Raw genomic sequence first — 27,208 nt, forward strand, 5'->3', positions numbered from 1 at the left:
AGTGCAGGCCGGCCTCGCTGCGTCCCGACTGTTAAACAGCTTCCTGCTGAGGAGGGCAACACGTGGGAGCAGGAAAAGGAACCGAATTCAGGCGAATTCCATCGATTTATTTATTATTACTTTTGTGAGTTACATGATAATAATCCACCCTAACACACACGCAATCCTGGACTTTAAAACTGGGAAGTAATGACCATGGATCAGCCCCGCCCAGTCGGTCTGAGCTGGGTTTGAGGTGGCCGGTGGGACTTTGGAGCCATAAAGTTCTTTTTATCAGAGCAGCCCGGCTCATCGGTCAGATCTCAGAGTGTCAAAAACACACACGATGCAATACTTAACACCAGAAGCTGCTTCTACGTGTGGAGATGAAGGAAAAGGTGGAGAAAAAATGTTAAAAAAGACGTCACAGTTCGCAAAACGTGTGTGTGAAAAGGCGGCTGTGGAGAGCTGACCGTGTAATGCTGCAGATGATTGATGCTAACTGTAGTCAGCACAGCTTCATTTCCCACTCACAGCATAAAGGAAAAGTACTGCACACACACACACACACACACACACACACACAGTATGCTCCAAACATGCATTAGCGATGTAACGGTTGAAGCTTCTGACTAAAAGCCAGGTGCAGCAGCCCGATGGAGGGTCTGGAGGCAGACGTGAGCATATTTGGACGAGCCGGTGGAGCATCGAGTTGTTTTTATGTCATGGTGAAAATGGTAAAACAAGCCTATGAAAGAGAGCACGAGTGTCTGCAGACCCCAGGCCAGCAGTCACGTGTCTCTAAAAACATGTGTGCAGTTTTTAACGTTCCTGTCTGCTTTGTGTCAAAGAACTCAAACTCTGACACAAAGCTGTTAACAAAGGGATTGGCGTCAGTGTTGACCACAGCTGGTCATGTTACATATTAATGCAAAACTAAGAGCAATCATTTTATTCTATTAAGATTAGGTGTACTGAGCCAAATTACTAGTAATTCACTAAGGTAACGGCTAAAGCGCAGTGACTCCAACTGTGGCGAGACGTTCTCTCACCAAACTGGTGCTCAGATGTTTTTGGTTTTTTTTTAAATCCACCCAGGAGAACCATCCATGATTAATGTACTAGTTCTATTGCTCTTATTTTGAAGGTTTGGACCTTCCTGTGTTGTGTTTCTCTGCCAACTCACTCACAGCTGCTTCCAGATAATATGTTTTCATTTTTTTTGTTCTTTTACATCTGGAAAGCAGCTTTTTTATTTTGATGTTGTACCAAACGGAGAAAGTTTCCAGGACGTCAGCTGGTCAGAGCTCTGAATCTGTAATAAACGGAGAAATCTCTGTGCGATGTGTCTCTGATCCTCTGAGCTGCTGTTGGCTGGTGCCTTAATGAAAACACTGAGATGAATGTGAGTGTTTTGGCCAACACACAATCTGAAAGGTGAAAGATTTTGTCATGCCAGACTGAATCTGACACCTGAGACGCCTGAGCCCACATCATCAGCACGTTTATCTACAGATGGCTGTTGTGCAACCTGTGTGAGTGCAGTTCACTTCAGATGGAAGAGATCTGAGTTTAGATCGGGAGCGCTCTGTCATGTTTAACAGGGTCACGGATCCACAGAAAACTAAATCTAAAAACTGGAAAACTTTAGAGACGCTTTGAACTGGATGCTTATTCATGTTTACTTCCTGTTTTGGTTTGACCTTCATGTCTTCTAAAATCCACAGTCTAAAAGTCAAAGTCTTAAATCTGAATCCCTGTTAATATTTGTTTCTGTAACAGCCAACATGTCCGCCTTTTATATGTTTTTAATCAGCTCATGGCGATAAAGCATGAATCAGCTTTTATGACTGCGCTCCGGCGAATCAGATCGAAGCAGAAAGTCTCAAACTCTGCTTTTACTTTGGCAATCCCCCCCCCAACATCATGTTACCCAACAGCCTGCATGGAGCCAAATCCATCATCCTTTAACTCAGTTTCCCAGACGTTTCTCTTCGGCTCGTGTGCAGACTTGATGCTGTGGGAGCTGTGCTGATTGGACCGTGCTGCTCAGGTTTGTTAAGTTTATTAAGGTCATAAGTTGAATGAGCGAAGGCGTGCCTGTGTCCTTTTCCATCAGGTCTCTGTTTTATTGCTGGTGATGATCAATAAAACGTCCACAAGCCAACATCTAACCCGTCAGTCTGTTTACACATGCCTGAATTCCCATGGTTCCTGCTCCCGAGGCTGATTTCGACTAATGATTATAGTAATAATAACATTTATAAAAAAAGTGTTGAAGCAACGACTACAGAAGATTCTCAGCTTTCAGTTCTGTGCCGATGACACTGTGGTTTATGGTCACAGTTCATTACGCACACAGCTCACTGTGTCCTCCTGAGTCAACAGGGTCAGCTGAAGGGTTAGCGCTCAGCTGGATCAGTGGGATGAAAGCTTCACTCTGATTGGTTGTTATGTCGTTAGACGACGGCACTTCCTCTTAAAGCACTTATTTGTTTAATTGTTACGGGTCAGGTGAAGGACGGTCAGCAGGTAACACTGAGCTGCTTCCACATGTTATAAACTTTGTGGACTTTTTAAACCAGCTCCAATCTTAGCCTTGAAAAACAAGCTAAATATCGAGGTCACGGCCGGGGACCAAAATGTACACATTAACAGGTAGTAGCAGGAGTGGGTTAGCAGCTGGTAACCATTACATGGTCTGGTTATCTGGTTAACCACCAACTGCTTCAGTTCATCCAGATGAGCACCAATCAGCTAACTGAAGGCTCCAAGTCAGGCTAATGACAGAAATCATTTTATTTAAACGTCCACAGGTAACAGCAAACACCTTTTAAACCACAGCATGACTCTCAGTCAAACTAGCACACGATCAAACCTCCTGAGAGCAAAACAACCAATCACAGCAGACCCTCCTCTGCCAGCAACAGCCAGTTAAAAGCATGAATGTAGGCTAATGTCCTCAAACTGAACAGCTCGGAATCAGAAATAATCGCCATCAAAATCCATCACAGGGTTCCTTTATCCTTCTCTCACGCCCATCTGCAGAAACACTCTTCCTGTCATGACCCTGTGCCCTCTCGGCTGACTCTGTATGGCTACAAGTGTTTTTGTTGTGTTGCGTCTCTCTCTCTCCCCTCCCGCGCACTGCGCTCTACCGGGGCGGAGTCATGACGGCTCCAGCCCCTGGCTCGGACACCTGCAAGCAATCATATCATCACCACGCTCGCTTCTTAAGGCGGCTGCTGAGAGTGCTTCTTCGCTGGATTATTGTGTAACACTCGTCAGTGTCATTGCAAGTCTGAGCTTTTTCCCGAGTTTCCTTCGTGCCGCAACTCACCTGTTCGTCCTCCCTGTGCCAGATTTCTCGCCAGCCTGAGGACCGCCGTGTGGTGAGCTAAAAGCCAGAGTCCGAGCTAACCTGAGCTTCAGTGGAGGATTGTGTACATAGCCCGTTCCCTTCCTGTGCCTGTGTTCCCCGGAGACCCTCTTCCTGTGCCCCCTCACCTGTATATATCCGCACCTGGTGTCTGTGTGTAATAAATTGTGAACTTTAGTGACGGTCTGCCTCCGAGTCTCCCCTGAGCCTGACACTTCCACCCTTAACCAGAGCAGATGCCTCCTCACTGGGAGGCAACCAGCTCGAGTTGCTGGTGGAGCACAAAGTGTTGAGGTTTTCTCTGACGTTTCTCACCCTGACCACTCGTTACTGAGGTCCTCAAATACTGTTCCAACAGCCAAGGCCGCAGGTCACCTCTTGGCCTTGCAAGACGGACGTTAGGGTTAAAAACACTCACTGGTCTGAGCCTGAGAACCAGAACCCACCCAACCTGACCTGACGCTGAGGACAACAGTCACAATCCCATCAGACGTGCTGCAGTATCAGTGGAAATTAATCTGCAGATCTGCCTGCACAGAGCAGATGAGGAGGACAGGAAATCAGACACATAATGCATTTTCAAAATAAAAGAACCTTGTGTTTGAAGATGTGCAAAGGATGGAACACAAGTATGATGAGAAAGCACCCGGTGTGTTCCTGTGTCCTCCTCCACCTGCACTTCAGCTGTTTGCTTTTTGAGTCACATTTAAAAGAAATACCTGGAAAGGAAGCTTCTTAAGTTCCATATCTGCCTGTTAGGTTAATGAATAATCACGTCAAACAACGGACGTTACAATACCGACCAAATCACTGTGATTAGGCTGTTTGCCATAATTGAGCAGCTTTAATATACGCGGCGATAAACTTTATCAGACATGAAACTTTGATCACGTCCAGAGAGCTGGCACGCTTTCAGGCTTGGTCGTCACGTTTTTTATTACTTTGTTTTACTCGCCGTTTGGCTACAAGCAAAAAACTGCTCGGTTAAGATCGCAGTTTGGAGTCATCTGCAGGCTATCAGCACTTTGGATGCCCGACAGTAGAGAGGTCAAAGGTCAAAAGAGTTCCTCTGCAGGGCAGAAGAGCTCGCACAGAAACTGAAGTTCATAGATCTGTCATATCTGCTTTGTTTTTTTTCTGCACATGGCCCAACAGGAAGTTAAAATGTGACAGTCAGCAGCGGGGGAGGAGCGCATTTCTATGTTTCCATCACAGTGGACAGTTTTTTTATGCTTCATTCAGTCGTTCATTTATTAAAACTCTGCAGCGTTTCAGCCTCTGAAACAACTGAGCTGAATAAAGATGAGGAGGAGGAGGAGGAGGAGGAAACGCAGGGAGGTGAAGCCATGAAAAAAGAAAGGTGTGAAGGACAAATAAAGACAAAGCCTGGACTTTGATCAGTCTGCATTCTTCTGTTTGTTTGCAGCACTAATGGCAAAAAAGCAGGAACGTGCTGCGTTCACTGACTACTGAGTTTGCGGGGCTTCAGACTGTATCCTCTGACACTGCTGGGCTCTGTCGTCATCGTCATGGTGACTGCGTGTGATCACGCTGCTCTGTACCTGTCGCTGTTTGACTTCACCGTTTGTTTGTACTGAAAATAAACACTGTTGCAGGTTTAAACAGAGTCCTCGGTAATAAGCAGATGCAAATCTTCATGACTTTGGAACGAAAACGTCTTTAAAACGATGGATTTTTGTCTTAAAACATCTTTGTTCAGCGGGGTCGGTGTAACTAACACTAACTTTATCACGGTGTCACTGAGAGGGGAAACCCCTTAAATGGTCATCTGTGGGCACACCTGCAGGAGAGAGTCAATAAGAAGCTGGCTTCAAAGGACCAGCCGTTACAGTGGGAGGGGCTAAAACTAAAACAGGTGGTTTCAGGCAAAGGTTGAGTTAATAGAGAGAAGGATTATTCTGAACTTTGAATCATGCAAAGCTGCTCTAAAGGAATCAAAGAATTTTAAAAAATGTATGTGAGGAGGAGCAGAAGCCAAGGGCCAATCAGAGAGCAGCATTAAAAAGTCCCTCAGTGAGCTGATCAAAACCCACGGAGACATCAGGAGGCTCGCGTGGACCTGTGATCTGCAGCAAACTTTCACCTGCACTCAGTTAATCAATGACGTTTCCTGCCACAGTCACACCTGCCAAGTCAGAGAGCAGACTGTGGACTGGAGCTTCAGGACTCAGAGGGAACTTTACTGCAGCAGAAACACCTCTGACCTCAGCTGACCTCTAAAGAAGCAGACTCACAGCCTGACAGGGAAACACAAACTGCCAGGAACAGTCAATAATGAGCCGCATTTACATTTACTGCAAATACCCACAAATCCAGTTTCAGCTAAAAGTCTTTGCTTTTCACTTTTATGGCTGCCAAGTGTCACTTCCTGTCTTTTCTAATATTACTGATCGATCCCAATAAATTAAATCCGATCCTCACTTTAAATTCAGTCATGTTTAGTTTCTGCTCAAAACCCCGACAACTTTCACTTTTCTGCATCTGAAATCATTCTAACAGATAATAAACTCTCCGTGTTCACTGCTCCATCAGCGGGTGTTCGTTACTCACAGCGCGGGGACATGGTGGCGGAGCGGCGGGTCACACTGTCACCAGGAGCCGGGCTGAGGCGTCCAGGAGCCGGACACCGGGCGACGAGACAGCGGAGAAAAGCTCGACTCAGTCTGAGGAGAAAGCTGCGGCTCTGGGACTGAAGACGCACAGAGGAGGAGGAGGAGGAGGAGGGTGCTGCCTTCAGGCACGGTCGGAAATTTCTCAATCACAAAGGGAGCGGCGCAGTGATAGGTCAGAGACCGCTGACGCTTTATCGCTGTAATAATATCATATATGACGTGTGTCTCACACACAGGTCTAATGAATCCATGAAAACAAACTGACTTTATTATTATAATTGTTGTTGTTATACTGATGATGATGATGATGATGTTCGGGTGCTGTCGTAAACACTGTGCTGACGTCACAGTTGGCACACAAACCAGCTCACTGTTCATTTAACAGCGATCAGACTCGCTGGTGACTCGGCGACCACGCGTCCCGCTGATGTGCGACCATCAGCACTTTCATCCCGCTCACCGCAGGCTCAACAACAGCGTAACAAAGAGGCCGAGAATGCAGCACGGGATAGGGGGTGGGGGGTTACAGGAACTCTGAATATTTAGTCAGAAATACCGAATAATTGTATTAAACCAGATTTTTGATGCACGTATGCAGCCCTGCGTCCTGTTGCACATTTATTATGTGAGAGGAAAGACTGTACAAGAATGTAAACATAATCTCAGGATTATAATTGTTTTACAAAGTGGAAAAAAGCATTTAGACCTTATTTAAATAAAGTAAATACATGACATTATTGTGTTATAATTTCTGATTTATTAAAGTGCAAATGTAATTCAGCATTTTCTGATTATTATGATGACTTATTGTTCAGTAGCTCGGCCTATAATAATGTAATTATTCTGCCAAATAATAAGCAACAAAAGCTCTACGAGGTGCAGTAATTATACTAAAAGCTGTAAGTATGACATGGAAATACAAAATACTTGCATAAAAGTACTCAGTTACATTCCTACAGGTTCTATCCTCGCTCTCATCCTGTGGTGTCATATTTCAGTGGGGCCGGTGCCGCCCCCTGCCCCCCTCCTATCCACGCCCCTGTGCCCGAGGAGAACTGTCGATATCTGGGGAACCTTTTAAATTCAGGCTGGAACTTTGTCTTTTGGTCAGATGTTATGTGTTTTTCCCCCTGGGCCGCCAGGCCACCGTAGATTTGGGTTTTGTGTTCCTGATCTGGTGGATTTGTTGCCCCAAACACATTAATCACCGGTTTGCCTGTGTGTGCTGCAGCGTTTCTCTCCCATGTTTGTTTTGGGGCACTGGAGACTTTTCACAGCAGCAGAGACAGACAGGAAGCACCAGAGTCCTCAGACTCAGCACACCTTCACCTCAGGACCAAGACACAGAGAGATCAGCTCGAGGTCACTCCATGACTTCATACCATATACTACATAATTCATGTGAAGCACCTTGTAACAGCCTTATTAGTCTCATTACTACAACTGCTGTTTTGAGATTCCCAACTTTCCCACCTCATACTAGCAGGAAAATCTTTGACTTTTTACTCCACAAACCCACCTTTAGGTTTTAGCTGTGTGTCCAGGCCTGCTACGTTCTAAATCTGTGTGACTGGTGCAGTTTTATCAGGATATTTGTTAAATAAATGAATCAATCTAAGGCTACGTCCACACGAGCCTGGATAGATTTGAAAACGGTGTTTTCGTCTGAAAACGCTCCGCGTCCACACTAGCGTTTTCAGTCGTTTTCACAGAGTTGTGCGTCCACACTGAAACGGCCGAAAGCGCTTACGTTCCAGTCCTGCACATGTGCAAAAGCGAGTGAGAATTAAAGAATTTGAAGAAAAGCTATCTGCAGCATGTACAGACTGATATTAATCTTTTTTAGGGCTGTCAAAATTGAGAGCAATCAAAACAACTGCTGTATAACGCACTCCGCCATCTTTGTTTAATTAGTCACATGACTGCATCACATGACTAAAATGCGTCATCGTTTTAGAAAGTCTGCGTTTTCGAGCGTCCACACTGCGACAGGACAGCTCTGTTTTGAAATGTATGCGCTTTCGAGAGCGGTTCCAAAACGCTGCGTTTTTCCTTGAGGAAAGCGCCGTCTCAGTGTGGACGGGAGGCCAAAACGGAGAGAAAACGATGCGTTTTCAAACAAAAACGCATCAGTGTGGACGTAGCCTAAAACTAATCAGTCAGCAGGTACTGAGAGCAGTTTCCCCCAGCGCCTCCAGTATAACAGGGAGGTGTTGCTGGGACACCACCAGCTCCACTGTGCATTTTTAACACATGCAGCTTACAGATTAGTTCAACCTCAGCTGCTGGAACAGCGAGTATATACACATGAGCACAGGTGGAGAGAAGCACCAACACACAGCTTTTATGTCTAGTCCATTATGTCTAATACTCTTTCTTTGTTGGAGTTTTCTTTTGTTCTTTCTGTTTTTCACTAAACCAAGAACGCGAGAGAAAACAGTTAAAGTTAGACCTGAAGGGAAAGTCTGAAGTCTGCAGGAAGCAAATGGAAGTCAGTGTAATGTCCTCTGAAATGTGTGTGTGTGTGTGTGTGTGTGTGTGTGTGTTTGTGTGTGTGTACATGTTCCGACATCTTTGTGAGGACAGAAAATTGGCATGTTACTATAACTGTGGGGACCAACAGTCACCTATGAGGTCAAAGTGTCCGTCCCCACGAGTTTGAAGGTAATGTTTGAGGCTCAAAGCGTGGCTTAGTGTCAGGGTCACAGTTAGGTCATGGTGAGCATGTAGGTAAAGCATTATGTCAATGAGATGTCCCCACTAATATATGAAAACGAGTGTGTGTGTGTGTGTTACATTCCTGGCTGGGACTTATCCATCAGCTGGTAAACACCTCACAAAAGAACTCTCACAATACTCATTAACTGCTTTCAACACAAGTCAAAGCAAACACACACACACACACACACACTGACCCCAGTGACCTTGCCCTCAGTCACAGATGACCTTTCACCACACTCTCCATGATTTTCTCACCTCTGATCAACACATTCCGAATCAATCGTTCCTCTTTTCCCCCTTGTTCCATTTTCCTGAAACGACTCGCTCCAGCAAAGAAACGTCAGTTTTCAGAGGCGCCTGGAACGCATCACGGGAGGAGAAAGTCAGCGTGTTTTATGAGGTGATAACGGTCCGGGTTAAATGTTGTTTCCCACCCAGCTGAGGTCGATGACACGTCGCACAAATGTGGAATAAATAATTATAAACAGAACAAGAACATGGCTCCGGTTTTCTGCCAAAAGCACCGGATTCATCTGACCTGGGATCAGTTTTAAAGGAGCGTTGGTCCAGAGGAAATGAGGCTGTTTCTCCATTATGGTCACATGTGGCTTCTTCTCTGCATGATGGAGCTGTAACCTCCACGCTGGTTCCTGAGCATGTGCAGTTATCAGCCTCGTCCCTGCGCACAGAGACTCCTCCACGTCCTCTGAATCCTTTAATGATGATGATGACATGTGCTGTCGATGACCAAACGTTCACAGATGTTTGAGGGTTGATGAATACCCGATTAACCTCCTTAGTGTTTCTCTTTAAAACTGTGTTTGTGTCATCAGATTAAACTGATCAAACATACAAACAGCAGTGTGTGTCTGTGTGTGTGTGTGTGTGTGTGTCTGTGTGTCTGTGTGTGTGTCTGTGTGTGTGTGTGTGTGTGTGTGTGTGTGTGTGTGTGTGTGTGTGTGTGTGTGTGTGTGTGTGTGTGTGTGTGTGTGTGTGTGTGTGTGTGTGTGTGTGTGTGTGTGTGTGTGTGTGTGTGTGTGTGTGTGTGTGTGTGTGTGTGTGTGTGTGTGTGTGTGTCTGTGTGTGTGTGTGTGTGTGTGTGTGTGTGTGTGTGTGTGTGTCTGTGTGTGTGTGTGTGTGTCTGTGTGTGATAAGTCCTTTATCTGAGCAAACTGCAGCTCAGCTTCAGTCCTTCTCTCTGATCTCAGATCAGCTGGCTGCTCCGTGAGGAGCGCTGTGTGCCTGAGCTTCACACGGCTGCACGGTGACCTCCACAGCGTCCTCCGTGGAAGAATCGCAGACACGGCGAGGGGGAGGAGCTCCATCAGGGGAGGACGAACACGGTTAAATCTGAGCAGAGAGTGAGGATCACCCATCCCACCATGAGGACGACCACGGGGGCGGTTAGCACTGCTGCCACTAGAAGGTTGTGGGTTTGAATCCAGTGCTGGCTGGGTTCTCCTGTGGCTTCCTCCCACAGTCATGTGTGGGCTCGAGCTAACTGGCCGTGGGTGTGGATGTGAGTGGTTGTCTGTCTCTCTGTGTTAGCCCTGAGACACATTGGTCACCTGTCCAAGTATCCCCCTCCCCCATGACTGCTGTGATGGACTCCAGCCCCCCCACCACCCTGAATCAACTAGGATGGTTCATGTTTGTGTTGAATTTCATACGTGAGTCTGTGTTGATCATCTTCACTGTGGACGAATTCTTGGCTGCAAGTTTCAGGAGAGAAAATCCCAGAGATAAAGAGCTCGATGACTCAAACAGATACGCCTGAGTTTGTTCCAGATCAGTGCTGGGCTCTCCAAAATTTCACACCAGCATTGTGAAACGGTCGATGTGAAGGGAAAGCTGTGCAGCCGAGTCAGCAGCTACAGATTTAATAAAAGAGCTGGTTTCAGGTCAGTGGGGCACAAAGAGAGAAGTCTGTACAGTCAGTGTGGTTTTGTTTTTGCTGCTGCTGTTCCTTCCAGTTTCACCGGCCGAGGAGTCGAGAATCGAAACTCTTCCACAAAAATGGCAACGATTTCACAAGCCCAGTGTCAGAGCGTGCTGCTGTTACCTTCAGGTGTTTGTGTAACTCAGCCAAAACAAGTCATGTGACATCAATGTCGGGCTACTTTTACAAACCAGACAGTCAGCAGACACGTTAACAGAGAACATTCCAGAATAACACAGGAAACTCCGTTTGACCACCTTCAACCGGCCACTGCAATAAAGTACGTTTTTTATGCTTGATCCAGAAGGAAGCATCAAACTCAGGCTGCAAATCTGAATCCGACTCACTGAAACTGCAGTTCCTCTAATGTCCACCAGAGGTCGCCCCCCAAAGCGACTCACTCCCCGTACATCCATGTGAAAAACTAAGTTTCCACAGACTCTGCAGTGCTGGGAAAACCTAAGCCGTTAGCTTAGATGGCACCAAATCACAACAAATGACAGTCGCCACAATGCAACTTTATCAAGTAAAGACCCTTCAATAATACAGAGAAAAACCCAACAATCATATGACCCCCGTATGAGCAAGCATTTTGGCGACAGTGGGAAGGAAAACCCTTTAACAGGAAGAAACCTCCGACAGAACCAGGCTCAGGGAGGGGCGGGGCCATCTGCTGCGACCGGTTGGGGTGAGAGAAGGAAGACAGGATAAAGACATGCTGTGGAAGAGAGACAGAGATTAATAACAGATATGATTCGATGCAGAGAGGTCTGTTAACACTGGCAATTGCCAGTTAGCAATCCATGACTGAAATTCATGTTGTCACACTTCGTAGGTGAAAGAGAAAAATATGCCGTCACAGAGAGTGATTCTGATCATGTGGATCACATACATTGGGGGGAAGTAACAAAGTACAAATACTTTGTTACGGTACTGAAGTAGAATTTTCAGGCATCTGTACTTCACTTGAGTATTTATATTTCTGACTACTTCTTACTTTTACTCCCCACATTTTAAAAGCAGGCTCGTTACTTTAGGCCTGATGTGTTTGAGGCAGTGTGAGGCAGTGCTGTTCGTGTGTGAATCACAAGGAGACGTCGCAGCAAAGACGCCACAGAGCGTTTGCTTTGTCTTGACCCAACACCTGAACGACTGCAGGTGTCTGTACGCTATGCGTTTGCGCCAGCGTGGAGCTAACCCTACAGACGAGGAGCGAGCACAAAGGCAGTAACGTTTTTAGGTGTTTCTATCAGCTCAACAATCATCAGCAAACACACAAACTGTGTGTGTGCAGTTTGTCTCACAGTGTGTTGCAGCTAAAGGTCCAGCTGCTGATTTCACAGGGAGAGAAAAGACAGAGAGCTGAGTTCACTCAGAGATGGAGAAAGATAAGAAAGAAGGACAGGAGAGGAAGAAGAGAGCTTAGAGTTAAAGGAAGGATGCTCAAGTCACATGGAAGTCCTCATGCTGTTAAATCTGTACATGTCACATTCTGTTTTCATGTTGTGAATCAAACTGATGCAGACTAACTGTGATATTTAAAGGCTGCATGAAAACCCTCTGCAGGTTAGTGCAGGATAAACAGGTTAGCTTGCTGCACAGTGGCCCTCTAATATAAAGACGGATGATCAGTGTGCTGTCAGTGTGCAGGACGCACATCAGCCAGGACAGCTTATGAAACATCTGCTCACATCTGGCTGAATTCAGGTGTTTACAGGTCAGCTGATCACACTAAGAAGATCTACTGCAGCTCTCAGTGGGAATGATTGTGAGATTCTTTCCCCACACTGAGCCTTACAGCTGATTTTAGGTTCCCCACCTGCTGAATCCACTTTGACCCCTGACTGGACACAGAGGCAATGTCGCCCTCTACAATGGAGGCAACCGAAAATAGATATTGATTTGATTTCCTTCTCTTTGTCTGCTCATGTTCTATAAAAATGATTCAGTCTGGTAAATTTATCAGAATGAAAGTTTAGACTGAAATAAAATGTGTTTTCCTGTCGTGTTTCTGACTGAAGGGCCTCTGCAACATGAGTGAAATCAGTTTGATGGTACAGCATTACAAACGATCACCATGGCACTGCAGGAAGCTTTAGGGGGAGGAAATGCATCTTCTCTGGAAACCGGTGCCACGGCAGAGAAGCTGCATTTCCACCTACAGTGGAACACTGAACTTCCTGTGGGTATCTGATCCACTCACAGTTAGACGTGTTCAGATCCCACTCCAGCATGCTTTTTCTTGGAAACTGTGAGCGGCGTTCTGTGAATTCTGAGAAAGACATTCCTGGCATCCAAGCCCAGAAGAGACGGAGCGGCAGAGGCATTTTTCATCTGCTTTGAGGAGAAATCTACGATGACGTTAATAAGACGTGTTCATATCTGAAAACTGAGCCTGGAGGCAGCTCTGCAGGAGCTTCTCTCACACACCACATATCTGAGGCACATCAGTTCACCCTGAGGGTAAACTTTCCAAACGCAGCCTGAGGCCCCGGTTTTAAAACCCTGTAAGTGCAGGATGTTCAGGTCCAGGTCTCTGGACTGACCTGCCGGAGCAGGTCTGTTTTCCTCTGACAAAGAAGAATTTCTCGTGGGACTGTTTCATGTTTTTCCATGAAAATCAGCAGAAACAAGTTTGAGAAACAGAGTCACATCACAGCTTCTGCGGGAGGGTAAAGAAGCAGCTCTCACCTGTTTCTGTGCGGAGCAGCGAGTGATCCAGGATGTCTGCTCGGGGCTCAGGACGGGGACATCTCTGACCCGTCCTGGGACTTTCCGTACGTCCTGCAGCAGGGTTTGAGTTTCTCCTCAGACTCACAGAGGCCTCGTGTTCCCGCACAGTTCAGCTCCGTTTCCTGTCCCGCTTCAGGTTCCTGTCTGGTTCTCGGTTTAGTTCTGCTGAGCCGGGTCCGTCGTCCGCTTGTCTGCTGGCTTCAGTCCGTCTCTGCGCTCCTCGCTGGGAGCTCTGCTCCTTGTTTCCTGTTTGTTTTATTGTAACTGCACCAGGAAATGGTCATCTTTTCCTCTTCCTCCTCCCCGGAACTCCCCCGTTCACCCCCAGCTACACACACACACACACACACACACACGCACGCACACACACACACACACACACACACACACACACACACGCACGCACACACACACACACACACGCACACACACGCACGCACACACGCACGCACACACACACGCACGCACACACACACACACGCACGCACACACACGCACACGCACACACACACACACGCACACACACGCACGCACACACACACACACACACACACACACACACACACACACACGCGCACACACACACACACACACACACGCACGCACGCACGCACACACGCACACACACATACACACACACACACACACACACACACACACACACACACACACACGCACACACACACACGCGTACACACGCACATATAAAATGTTGATGTTTTTCAGTGTGTGTGTTGAACGTGTGGTTTGATTTAATTATTAATAAAAATTTCAGCTTGCTGAAGCTTCTCGTCCTTCTACGATGGATCAAAACGACCTTTGTGATTATTGTGTGAGATAGACGACACGATGCTGTCTGAGTGGAGTAAAAACGAAACATCCTTCAGCGAGACCCCTGCTGCTCGTTTCACACTCGACTGGAGGAGCTTTGCATGAATCTCTGTTCAAAGCACCCCTTCAGCTCCTGCTGGGCCTTGTGCTGTCTGAACAACGCTGCTTTAGCTCCTCGGGCCTCAGGTAGCAGGTCAAAGTTAGAAAGGACTGTACTACTATGGCTGCTTTGGAAGTGTTGCAGGAGAAAGCTTCTTCTCTGAACAGAACATAGCAGCACAGCTGAGGTTTGCAAAGCTTCTGGAACGACATCCTTTTTCAGAGACCAGGCCGGAGATGTTTGTGCATGAAACACAAAACCAAACATGTCAGCACAGACACCTCACACCAACCGTCCCCTCACAGTCACCAAGTGGACCATGAACTCCTCTGTACACCAGTATGAGGACGTCTGTCCCACAGCTGAAGCTTGGACCAAACTGGGTCAGACCAATAAAGTCACAGAGAAACTTTCATGCTCTGAGTTATTGCTGCTGAATCTTCAGAGGGTTGCAGAGAGTCTGGAGTAAAACATATAATAAGACAAACAGGACACTGCTGTGTATAATACAACTGATCACATGATCACTGATCAATACTCTGTAAGTCACATCTGAATCAATGTTGAATGTAATCCACCAAAAATATGATTTTATCAACAACAGAGAAATTCGGTGAAACTGAACCGAGAAGAAAATAAAAGTGAAAAACGAACAAAGAAGAATAAAAATACAAAGACTGTCACTCGTCCAGCTGCATCCTGACATGAAGAAGAACAAAAGCATCCCTGGCTACTCAGCAGTCACTGAGGTGTAATTACCGCGGGACACCACTGTGTGGCGCCATTGCTCAGCTTTTACCCCTCTGTGATCGTGCTCTGGAACAGCTGGAGCACAAACAGGCTGACATCCTGTTATTCAGATGTGCAAACATCTGCTAGCTAATGAAGTTACACATGTAATAAACTGCTAGTTTAGAGGCTGCGGTAGGACAGCAGGAAAATTATTATCATTATTATTTCATTATGTGCTGAACATGTGGCTGTGCTGCTTTCTGTTTCATGTGTGAAATAGTTTGTCTCTGGGATTCCTTTATTTGAATATTTTCTAATATTTCCACTGAGTGTTGACACTGAATAACACATCTTTGGCAGTGTGAGCAGAGCTGAGGTCTGAAGTACAGCCAAACCTGCATTCTTTCTAATGATCAACAGACATGTCTGTCTCGTGTGACAGACGTTCAGCCCACAGTTTTCCTCAGCGTCTAATTATTCCAGCTGTTTAATAGTTTGGAGTTGAGCACAACAGGTTGTCTTTTCTCCTTTTTCTCCAATTTCTTTCTTGTGCCTATAATCTATGATCTATAATCTGTAATGACGGGGAGGGGCAGCTCCAGGCCTCAGGGTCGGTGTCCTGCAGGTTTTAGATGTGTCCTTGATCCCACACAGCTGATTTAAATGGTTACATTTCCTCCTGATGGGAAAACTGAGCCTGCTGGGCCTGAACACCTCCCTCTGCAGCTGGATCCTGGACTTTCTGACGGAGAGACCTCAGACAGTCTGGATCGGTAACAGCACCTCCAACACCACCACAATGAGCACTGGAGCCCCACAGGGCTTTGGGCTCAACCCACTGCTGTTCACTCTGCTGACTCACAGCTGTGCAGCAATGCACAGTTCGAACTACATCATCAAGTTCACCGATGACACGACTGTGGTGGGTCTCATCAGGAAGAACAACGAGTCAGCGTACAGAGAGGAGCTGCAGCAGCTGACGGACTGGTGTCGAGTCAACAACCTGTCTCTGAACGTGGACAAAACAAAAGATGTGATTGTTGACTTCAGGAGAGCACAGAGAGATCACTGCCCCCTGAACATCGATGGATCCTCTGTGGAGGTCGTCAAGAGCACCAGATTCCTTGGTGTCCACCTGGTGGAGAACCTCTCCTGGTCCCTCAACACCAGCTCTATAACTAAGAAGGCCCAGCAGCGTCTCTACTTCCTGAGGAAGCTGAGGAAAGCCCATCTCCCTCCATCCATTCTCACCACCTTCTACAGAGGGACTATCGAGAGCGTCCTGAGCAGCTGCATCACTGTCAGGATGGTAACTGCACCGTATCGGATCACAGTACCCTAGAACTGACAGTGAGAGCAGCTGAGAGGATCATCGAGCCTCTCTTCCTCCATCACAGACACCTATCACACCTGCTGCATCCATGGAAAGAGATACCGGAGCATCCAGACCCTCACTGGCAGACTGAGAAACAGGTTCTTCCCCCAGACCGTCAGACTCCAGAACACACACACACACACACACACACACACACACACACACACAGACACACACAGACACACTGACACACTGACACAGAAACACACACACACTGACACACACAGACACACACACACACACTGACACACTGACACTGACACACAGACACACAGACACACACACACAGACACACACAGACACACACTGACACACACAGACTGACACACTGACACACTGACACCCAAACACACAGACACACACAGACACACACAGACACACACTGACACACACAGACTGACACACTGACACACTGACACCCAAACACACAGACACACACAGACACACACACACAGACACACACACTGACACACTGACACACTGACACCCAAACACACAGACACACACACACACACACACACACACACACACACACACACACACACAGACACACACACAGACACACACAGACACACACACTGACACACTGACACACTGACACCCAAACACACAGACACACACAGACACACACACAGACACACACACACACACACACACACACACACACACACAGACACACACACACACACAGACACACACTGACACACACACACAGACACACACACACACACACTGACACACACACACAGACACACACTGACACACACACACAGACACACAGACACCTTCGTTCACCAAGTTACTTTCAGCAGAGCTCACTGTCATGCACATTTCTATTGCACTGCTGTGTCTGGAGTTGCATTATTGTTTTGTTTTTTGCAATTTTTCACACTTTGCACTTTACGTAGTCCTGTGTTGATTGACCATGGAGGACCATGGTGTTGGAGGGACGTTGTCTCCCTTCACTGTGGACTGAACCACTGCACATGGTTGGAATGACAAAGACCCGATGGACAGTCCCAGGTCCGGCGCTGTAATCATCAGGGTTGGGTAACAAACTCATTACCTTTGAATTAGCACGGTACTACTGACATCACATGATGATGGAGTTCACCGAAAACAGTGAAGACTTTGAGTGTTTGATCATCTGCAGTACAAACGACTGAGAGAATCAGGATTGGATGTCTGTGATCTCCCAGCACTCGGGCGTTAAAAACAGACACGATTCTGTGGAAATCGAACACGTCAGTGAACTGTGATCACACCTGATCAAACACAGAGTAGATCTGGAAGAAGAAACAATCAGCTAACGTTTAGCAGGTCTGTTGCTAACGCAAAAGCAGTTTACGTCACCGATGATAACGATGGCTCGTTTAGTGAGACATCAGAGGCTTCGGCTATTCGGTAATCGTTTGGTTGGATAAATGTTGTCAGACAAAGTGTGTTTGTAACAGGGCCTAGCATTGTTACCCTGCCTGCACTGAAGTGTGAAACAACATGTAAATATTAGTATGCAGCTGTAACCAATAACAGTCTAACGATACTCTTTAACACTGTCGCATCCAAACTGATCATGTGAGCCATTAAGGCTCAGATGGATTGAGGAGAACTGAGGGTTGAATTGTCTGGGAAGGAATCTCATCTTCATGGTAGGTGGTTAAAGCTGCTGCCGTAGGCCTCCACCTCTGTGATAGTCATTCACCGTGGACGTGGACGGCCTCTTCACTCCTCGCAGACCCTCAAAACGTGAAGTTCCTCAGAGAGTGTCCGTCCTCCGTCAGGTCCAGCGGTGTCGCCGAGTCTGGTCTCTCCTAAAGGTCTAAGCAGTCCTCACTGTGCACTGAACGCATGACGCTGTGCCGTGCCGGCTCACGATTAAGGGGTCAGTAAGTAAGTCCAAGAAGCGCTGACAGATCTTCAGGTACGAGATCAAACTCGTTAATGTGGAAGCATCTGCAGAATCTCCTCCCACAACGATAAAACGAGCGGCAGCTGACGTCTGAACTATGAAGCCGTTTAGCATGGAGACATTCCCTTTACTGACTCGCTCCAGCGTTCACCAAGCTGTCCATCATCATCATCAGCTAATGAAAGAATGAAAGGACTAGCTGTGAAAATAATTCCCTACTTTCTCTGCACAGACACACGAATGAAAAACTCTGGATATTTTCTTTATTTCATCTTTGATGAAGGACAGATATGCAGAGATAAATCAAGCAGAGTTACACACAACATATATTAGTGTTAGACCGAGCCAGAGGCTCTTATCCTCCTCCTCTTCCTCCTCGTCTACTCCTTCTTCTGAGGGAATGAGGCGATGAAGAGCCAGTACAGAGAGTAACAGGTTCCTGTGGACAGAACACAAACCAACACTTTATTTCTCACCGTGGCACGCTCCCATCTTTCAGACCTTCTTCAGCTGCACCTCCTCTTTAAACCTTATTACCTTCACACTCTTCACCTTCCTCAGCCAGAACATTTGACCCACCTGCTCTCATATCAGCTACAACCGTCTTACTATCTGTAAGTATCCTTCTTGTTGGTGATGTGACCCTGAATCCTTTAAAAGGCATCAAAAAATAAATGTATTAAACTGTGGTCATATCCTGCTGTTCCTCGTCCATCCAAGTTACAGACTTTCCTAAAGTCTTCTTTCTGCGAGGCCTGGACCATCAGGAGCAGGTGCAGGCTAACATCAGGACATGTGTGCAGTTATTTACAGGAAACAATGAGACTTTTTAATGAGACCACGTCAGGGACAGGAACACTCCGATGGGAACCTGATGTACTCTAAGAGCTCGCACGCCTGGACTGGACTTCCAGCCCAGCTGCTGCTGTCCACCCTCGCCAAGCGAGTAAAAGCGCTTCCTCCTCTTGAAAACCATCAACAGTTACATCTGTGATTGTCAGTGCTGTCAGTGACGACCCGGACAGTTTGAGGGAATACTGCTGCTCTTTACTTAAAGTAGACTGGAGATTATTTGGGGCAACAGAAATAAGTCTTAGCAAAGACAGACTTAGCATAAAGACCAGGACTGCATCCTGTAGGCTAAGGTTTTCATTTTGATTGAAAAACAAGAACAAAACTTTAACTTGATTGTTTTTGTTTCTTTGCTGCCTTCAGAAGACGCAGCAACTCCAACCACAGCAGTATTTATAGACAGGATTCAGACTTACAGTGGCTGCAAAAGTATTCGGCCCCCTTAAACTTTTCCACATTTTGTCACATTACAGCCACAAACATGAATCAATGTTATTGGAATTCCAGGTGAAAGACCAATACAAAGTGGTGTACACGTGAGAAGTGGAATGAAAATCATACATGATTCCAAACATTTTTTACAAATAAATAACTGAAAAGTGGGGTGTCCGTAATTATTCAGCCCCCTGAGTCAATACTTTGTAGAACCACCTTTTGCTGCAGTTACAGCTGCCAGTCTTTTAGGGTATGTCTCTACCAGCTTTGCACATCTACAGACTGAAATCCTTGCCCATTCTTCTTTGCAAAACAGCTCCAGCTCAGTCAGATTAGATGGACAGCGTTTGTGAACAGCAGGTTTCAGATCTTGCCACAGATTCTCGATTGGATTTAGACACCAGACAGGTCAGGGATAAAGTTACTGAGAAATTTAAAGCAGGCTTAGGCTCCAAAAAGATTTCCCAAGCCTTGAACATCCCACGGAGCACTGTTCAAGCCATCATTCAGAAATGGAAGGAGTATGGCACAACTGTAAACCTACCAAGACAAGGCCGTCCACCTAAACTCACAGGCCGAACAAGGAGAGCGCTGATCAGAAATGCAGCCAAGAGGCCCATGGTGACTCTGGACGAGCTGCAGAGATCTACAGCTCAGGTGGGGAATCTGTCCATAGGACAACTATTAGTCGTGCACGGCACAAAGTTGGCCTTTATGGAAGAGTGGCAAGAAGAAAGCCATTGTTAACAGAAAACCATAAGAAGTCCCGTTTGCAGTTTGCCACAAGCCATGTGGGGACACAGCAAACATGTGGAAGAAGGTGCTCTGGTCAGATGAGACCAAAATGCAAAACGCTATGTGTGGCGGAAAACTAACACTGCACATCACTCTGAACACACCATCCCCACTGTCACATATGGTGGTGGCAGCATCATGCTCTGGGGGTGCTTCTCTTCAGCAGGGACAGGGAAGCTGGTCAGAGTTGATGGGAAGATGGATGGAGCCAAATACAGGGCAATCTTGGAAGAAAACCTCTTGGAGTCTGCAAAAGACTTGAGACTGGGGCGGAGGTTCACCTTCCAGCAGGACAACGACCCTAAACATAAAGCCAGGGCAACAATGGAATGGTTTAAAACAAAACATATCCATGTGTTAGAATGGCCCAGTCAAAGTCCAGATCTAAATCCAATCCAGAATCTGTGGCAAGATCTGAACACTGCTGTTCACAAACGCTGTCCATCTAATCTGACTGAGCTGGAGCTGTTTTGCAAAGAAGAATGGGCAAGAATCAGTCTGTAGATGTGCAAAGCTGGTAGAGACATACCCTAAAAGACTGGCAGCTGGAACTGCAGCAAAAGGTGGTTCTACAAAGTATTGACTCAGGGGGCTGAATAATTATGCACACCCCACTTTGCAGTTATTTATTTGTAAAAGATGTTTGGAATCATGTAGGATTTTCGTTCCACTTCTCACGTGTGCACCACTTTGTATTGGTCTTTCACCTGGAATTCCAATAACATTGATTCATGTTTGTGGCTGTAATGTGACAAAATGTGGGAAAGTTCAAGGGGGCCGAATACTTTTGCAAGCCACTGTAGATGATAAGAACATCTGGAAGGTCCAGAGGTGCCCATGAGTCAACCTGAAATCAGGTCAGGTGTCTGATGCTCATGCTGCACCCTGCTAACACTCACAGATGAAACATCCACAAAGCTCTGAGCTGTGTTTCCACACATGCTTCGTTTCTATCACGTGTTGCGTGCTTTGTCCTCCTGCACCGTAGAAATGCACCTGCTGCAGCGTTCCTCACCTGCGATGGTTAGCGTCATGGTTGCCCGGTAGAGCAGAACATCGCCGGTTCCTCCTTTGATGTGGACCGGGAGCCCGTTGTCCGCCTGTAAGTGCAGGAAACACACGTGTGCTCGGGTTACACGTGTGAAACACCTGAGGCTGGCTGGACAGGTGATGAATCGCTCTTACCTGGAAGATTTTCTGGGATTCGGGGACCTTGTTCTTCAGCTGTCTGGCAGAGCTGCTGAAGGCTCGGCTGGCCAGAAGTGGAAGTTTCTGGAAACACAGAAAAGCAGCAGAGTGAAGTTAAGATCGCCCTGCCTGTCAATCGTCTGTACTGTGCATGTACAGCAGCCGTGGTATTGCTTGAAATGTCCACAGGTCCAGTTCATTTAACTGAAGTGAAGCCCAGCAGACAGCTGGCAGCTTCAGCCACCTGTGTCACCATCCACCTGTCAGTCAAAGAGGCCACGCCCCTAATTTTATCCTTAATGAAGTCAAGGTGGTTATAAAACGCTATAAAAAGTTGTCCATGGAGGTTTTGTATCACCTGCTTTAAATTTCTAACAACACCTGAGTCCTGAGCCTGGAGGCCGGGCTCAGGGCCTAACCCTAACCCTGATGCCTCTGGCTGACCCGACAGAGCTGTGAAGCACCCGTCTGTGCTTCCTGTGGTCCAGGAAGGAGCCACCTGGAAGCACAAAGCTGCTGTGCAAGAACAGAGAAAATGAAAGCGAACCAAGCCAAACTCACAACTCCCCCCCCTGTTTTTTTAATAATTGCTTAAAAATCATTGATTATCCTTGATTATTCCGTGAGGACTGAAACTGTGCTGAAAATATTCCCACACTTCCACACAAACAGTTATTGTATTCACTGTGAAAGTCGGGGGTGTTTCCGGGGGTTTTAAATCCAGAATATTTGGCCTGAAATAAATGCAGCACACATGTGTGACCCCCTGTCCTCACACAGATGGACTCCAAGACAAGCAGCTGCACTCCAGTGTAAACTAATAAGTATCCACACTCGTTGCTTCACTCAAATTCATTAAAATTCCCGATCCTAATTAAGCAAAAGTCCCAAAAGCTTCATGCTCCGGACAGACCTCACCCCATGTAGAAATAATGTCCTCAGCTTTTGGGCTCATTTCAGAATCGCTCTGTTTCCCAGGCCATGAGCGGCTGCTGTCAGGGCTGTCAAACCCGCGGCCCGGGGGCCACGTATATGACATCAAGAAATATAATGGAGATTATTTTGCGTTAGGGAGGACTTGGGGTTTTTTTGTATATTTTATTACTCCTCTGTAGGGAAATTACTCTCTGCATTTGACCCAACCACTCAGTGAAGTGGACGGTACCTTGCTCACGGGTACTTCAGGGTAGCCGTTCGGTAGATTTGAACCCCGAACCTTCCGATCATGGGGCGAAGGCTCTACCTACTGAGCTATCTCCTCCCTCCTGCCTTCATCGTTGAGTGCAATGTTAAAATAAGTTCTTTAAATGATTTAATATGAAGGTAAAATTAGCAGAGAGTAGCAACATGCTGTGTTAGTGCAGTGAGAGAGTCACACACTAATGTGTACACTTATGTCTGCATGTGTGCACAGAGAGGACCAGTGTGTTCAATGAAAGGCTTCAGGAAAAATTTAGTCTTGTTATACAATATTTGAAATTTAAAAACAAAACACTACATTTTAGGAAACAACTGAGTGTTTTCTTGTTTATTTGTTTGTTTTGTACTAATTGAACATTAAAGTGTCTCACTAAAATGTCTCCTTACAGCTTTCATTTGTCTGGAAATAAAACATTAACTGTCTCGATCATCCAGGTCAGTAAATCCCAGAAGGTTGATTCTGTTCATCTGGCAGGTCGTTCACACCTGGTTTATTTTTACATCTTAAATCTGACATTTGAAAGTGATCGCTTCCTTTTTCCTCATGCTGAGACAGACGCGGCCCTCACTGGTCGCTCGTCCATCATCAGCAGTCAGACCCAGTTCGTCTGGGATCAGGTTAATGGTCTGACGTGGCTAAAACACATCTGGCCTCTCGTCCTCGTGTCGTTTGAACGCGTCTTTCAGCTTTAACAACTTTAAAGAAGAAGAAGTTGTCTTTTTGTTTTCTTGGTGTGTGTGTGAGGGGTGGGGGGGATTTTATTTTGAAATCAACTTCCTGTCTGTCATTTCGTCTGACTGTGCAGCAGCAGCAGTGTGTCTTTAAGCACGCTGCATGACTTTTTAATCGTCTAGTAAGGTCACCTCGGGTAACTGAGGGGCGTGACTGACAGCGCTGAGAGCCAATCACAAACCCTGGAACTGATGCTTAGACCTATCCAGAGTCAGAGGAAGTGTGTGTGTGTGTGTGTGTGTGTGTGTGTGTGTGTGTGTGTGTGTGTGTGTGTGTGTGTTTGCTGTCAGGTGGTTCTGAAACATGAGCTCCAGCCTGTCGTTGCTCGTGGACTCAAACAGTCGCACGTGTTTTATTCTCAGAGCTGAGATGAACAGAAAGAAATGTGTGTGCAGTCCTAACACAACATGCGAGAGGTTCAGAGGTTAAAGAGGTTAAAGGTCAGGTAGAGCTCATACACCTGGACGGGAGTCGTTAATGTAACTTGAGAACGAGGTTGTTTCCAGCTGGATACACCTCACAGGTAAAGGTGAAAACACGACGGCTTCAGGAACACGTCCGCAGGGTTAATCTGAGGAAACTTGGATCTTTAAGCTCGAATTAGTTTGTGTTAAAGAGCTGTGGTCCTACAGAAGCTGACCTCTGACCTCTGTAAACACTTTCCTGATGAGTTTACGGCCTCTGTCGCTTGTTTCAGGTCGAACTGACAAGCGTGCCGTCCCAAAAAGACGGTGACAGAATGAGTCGCCGACCCAGAGGTCACCGTGGTTACGTCCATCTTTGACCATCTCTGTGCTTATAGAATATTTTATGGAACGTCCTCCGGTCTCTTCTGTCCTGCCTGAGTCTCATCCTCCAACACAAACGCGCGCAGCTGGAGATCGGACGGCTGAGCGGTTGTTCCTCCTTCTACGCCGTGCGTAACGTAGATGGATGAAGCCGCGCGCACCCTCGAGAAGCCGCTCGCTCGGCATCTGACGGTAATGTTGGCGTCTCTGGAACCCGAGCGTACTCGCACATGTGGAAAATGAAATCCCTGCTTTATAGTTTTTCTGCTTTAAGATTTCTTTTTTCGATATATTAGACAGATGAAGTTCCACATGAAGAGGAAGATGAATGAAAGTGAAACCCTGAGCAGGTCAGCGGAGCCCTGCTGGATGTCAGGAGGACAAACACAGGAAAAGATTTATGAACACTGCAGCTGATTTCACCGATAGCTGACTTGGCTAACCTGAGATAATGATGAGTGCAACGGGAGAGCGTTTCAGGCTGACGATATTTATCCTGCATTCAGTCCAGCTCACTGAAACCACGCTGCTCTGACATTTGACATCTGTTACCAATCAGGGGACCTAACCGACCAATCAGCACGCACAGTATCGGCTACACTGTGAGAAAATCTGAAGGACGTTTGTGCTGTTTTCTTTCAGGTCATAGATAAAATGTTTTTATCTGGAAGCAGCGCCTTAATTTTCTTCCATTAACTTTATAATGATAATAATATTATTACTGGAATAATGACAGTTTCTTTATGTGTGTGTAAACTCTCAGTCATCCATCACGGTGCTCTAAGGACTCGACTTCTTTCTTGAAGAAGTTATTTTATCCCTTTCTCTCTCTCCCTGTGATTTATTGCAGTTTTTGGAAGAAAAGGATTTTGACAGGAAGTGGACGAGCCAGTGGATCAGCAGGAATCCAGCAGGAAGATGTTCAGAAAGAAACTGCGTCAGAATATCTGTGGCTGTGATCGGTCCTCGTGGCTTTGAGTGACCCGTCCAGCGTCTCATTGACTCCTTGGACTCTGCTACAGCAGCTTTGCATTATTCAGAGTTCAAAATAATCCTTCTTTGTCTCACTTTGGACCTCAGCGCAGCTGCTCAGTCTGAAACAAGCTGTTTTAGCCCCGCCCCTTCTAAGGCCACCCTGCCTTTGTGCCGGGGACGTCAAACTGATTTGACACAGTTGGTGTGGAGATGCCTGAGATATCGAAGCTCAGCAGCAGGTCTCTGTTATTCTGAGTGATAAAAACACTGCTGACTGTCCTGTAACTGTGACCTCATTTTATATACTGTGGACCCACTGTATGTAAAGAACTGGTTTCCATAACATCACTCTGGTGACGTATGATTGGCTGTTCTGGTCTTTATCAGGAGCAAAGCCTGTAAAAGGTCGGCCCTCCTTCACATTTTCCTAAACTCGGTCTGTGCCGGGCCAACTCCAGGTCCCGGGCCTTATGTTTGACACCCCTGCTTTGTGCCAGCTGTCTGCTGACGGTCACGCGGCCACATTAAGGGTATTGTACAGATGTTTGGCTCACAGAGATCACTCCTGCGTACTCTGGTGACCTTCGATCTGATCGTCAGAGCTCTCAGCAGCACTTTTCATGAGCCTTTAAAATCATGTGACATGCTGTATACGTACACACAAACAAACACACACACACACACTGGTGCTATAATACCAAACAATGCAACACCTCTGGCCCCTGTGTTAATGAGGTGGACAGAATATTAGGAACATTTGAAGGAAACAACATAGCCACTCTCTCTCTGCTGCTGTGTGTGCGTCATTGTGGACGTGCTGAGCTGCACTGTGTGACTAACAGGTGAGCAACAGGTGTGTGTGTGAGAGAAATGAGGTGGAAACCCTGCTGGAGCCTGTAAACAGATCTTCTATCGTTAAAAACTGATAAAGCAGACGGAGTAAACCTGAGCTGCTGATCCAAAGGTCAGGCCTGATCGCGGCGCTCTGCGCGCTGTCTGCCCTTCAGCTCGTCTAACTCACATTAGATATGCCGAAGCTCACACACACACACACACACACACACACACACACACACACACACGTACACACAGACACTGCTGTTTGTGTCAAGTGTGAGAAAAATAAGAAAAATAAGAGCTGTAGTTACCACGAGGTGATTCATGTCGAGCTGTGCTGCCTCTCTTCAACCTCACAACACACACACACACACACACACACACACACACAGAGTGTTTCTGACACGCTGCCAAACTACGATCTGCTGCAGAGGCCAAACTGTCTGCGCTCGGCAGGAAGTAAACATGACACTGCAGCTGCAGCTTTGCATTGTGCAAAAGTCTTGAGCCACCCAAACAGTCAGGCTTTGGTGTAATGCTTAAGTGCTCTTGAGCAACACTTCTCCAGCTTTGTGGACCTCTGAATGATTCATGAGAGAAAAACAAACAGGTAAAGGCTTCAAGGGACGAAGCAGTGTGTCTGTGCGCGTCACAGCTTCCTTTAGCCTCTTTTTTTCTGTCAGTAACAAACAACATTGTTTTAGTTGAAACACAAAAAAGGAAGTGGAGGAGAAAAGAGGAAGTGTCAGACCTACAAAATAAACTGTCTACAGCATCTGAAAGTCATGCTCTTATGATCCAGCTTCCAGTTTGGATTCGGGAGACAGACACTATCTCTACTTTCAAGATTAGGCTTCAAACTTTCCTTTTTGCTAAAGCATATAGTTAGGGCTGGACCAGGTGACCCTGAATCCTCCCTTAGTTATGCTGCAATAGACGTAGGCTGCCGGGGATTCCCATGATGCACTGGGTGTTTATACACCTGTCTGCATTTAATCATACCTGTTATTAATCTCTGTCTCTCTTCCACAGCATGTCTTTATCCTGTTTTCCTTCTCTCATCCCAACCGTTCG

General features: G+C 46.6%; 2 protein-coding genes across 3 annotated transcripts in view; both read right to left on the minus strand.

Moving 5' to 3' along the window:
- Positions 1-13,557, minus strand: part of exoc3l2b (exocyst complex component 3-like 2b) — a 41,446-nt gene extending 27,889 nt beyond the window's left edge. Inside the window, exon 1 of one of the 2 annotated variants that reach the window (XM_039598083.1) lies at positions 13,343-13,557. The gene's annotated coding sequence lies outside the window, so the exon portion shown is untranslated. Of the gene's footprint in view, positions 1-5,929; positions 6,073-13,342 lie in introns of those variants that run through there. The other variant, XM_031751837.2, reaches the window with a different exon arrangement.
- A 5,020-nt stretch (positions 13,558-18,577) lies between these two features.
- LOC116329769 (cytochrome c oxidase subunit 7A2, mitochondrial) lies at positions 18,578-26,596 on the minus strand. The gene is made up of 4 exons (XM_031751851.2): positions 26,446-26,596; positions 21,599-21,685; positions 21,429-21,513; positions 18,578-18,770 (listed from the first exon to the last, which is right to left on the minus strand). The coding sequence occupies exons 1-4, from the start codon at positions 26,458-26,460 to the stop codon at positions 18,712-18,714; spliced, it is 246 nt and encodes an 81-aa protein (XP_031607711.1). The 5' UTR covers positions 26,461-26,596; the 3' UTR covers positions 18,578-18,711.
- Positions 26,597-27,208: the final 612 nt, after the last annotated feature.

Source organism: Oreochromis aureus, linkage group 14, assembly GCF_013358895.1.
Source record: "Oreochromis aureus strain Israel breed Guangdong linkage group 14, ZZ_aureus, whole genome shotgun sequence".
Classification (NCBI taxonomy): domain Eukaryota; kingdom Metazoa; phylum Chordata; class Actinopteri; order Cichliformes; family Cichlidae; genus Oreochromis; species Oreochromis aureus.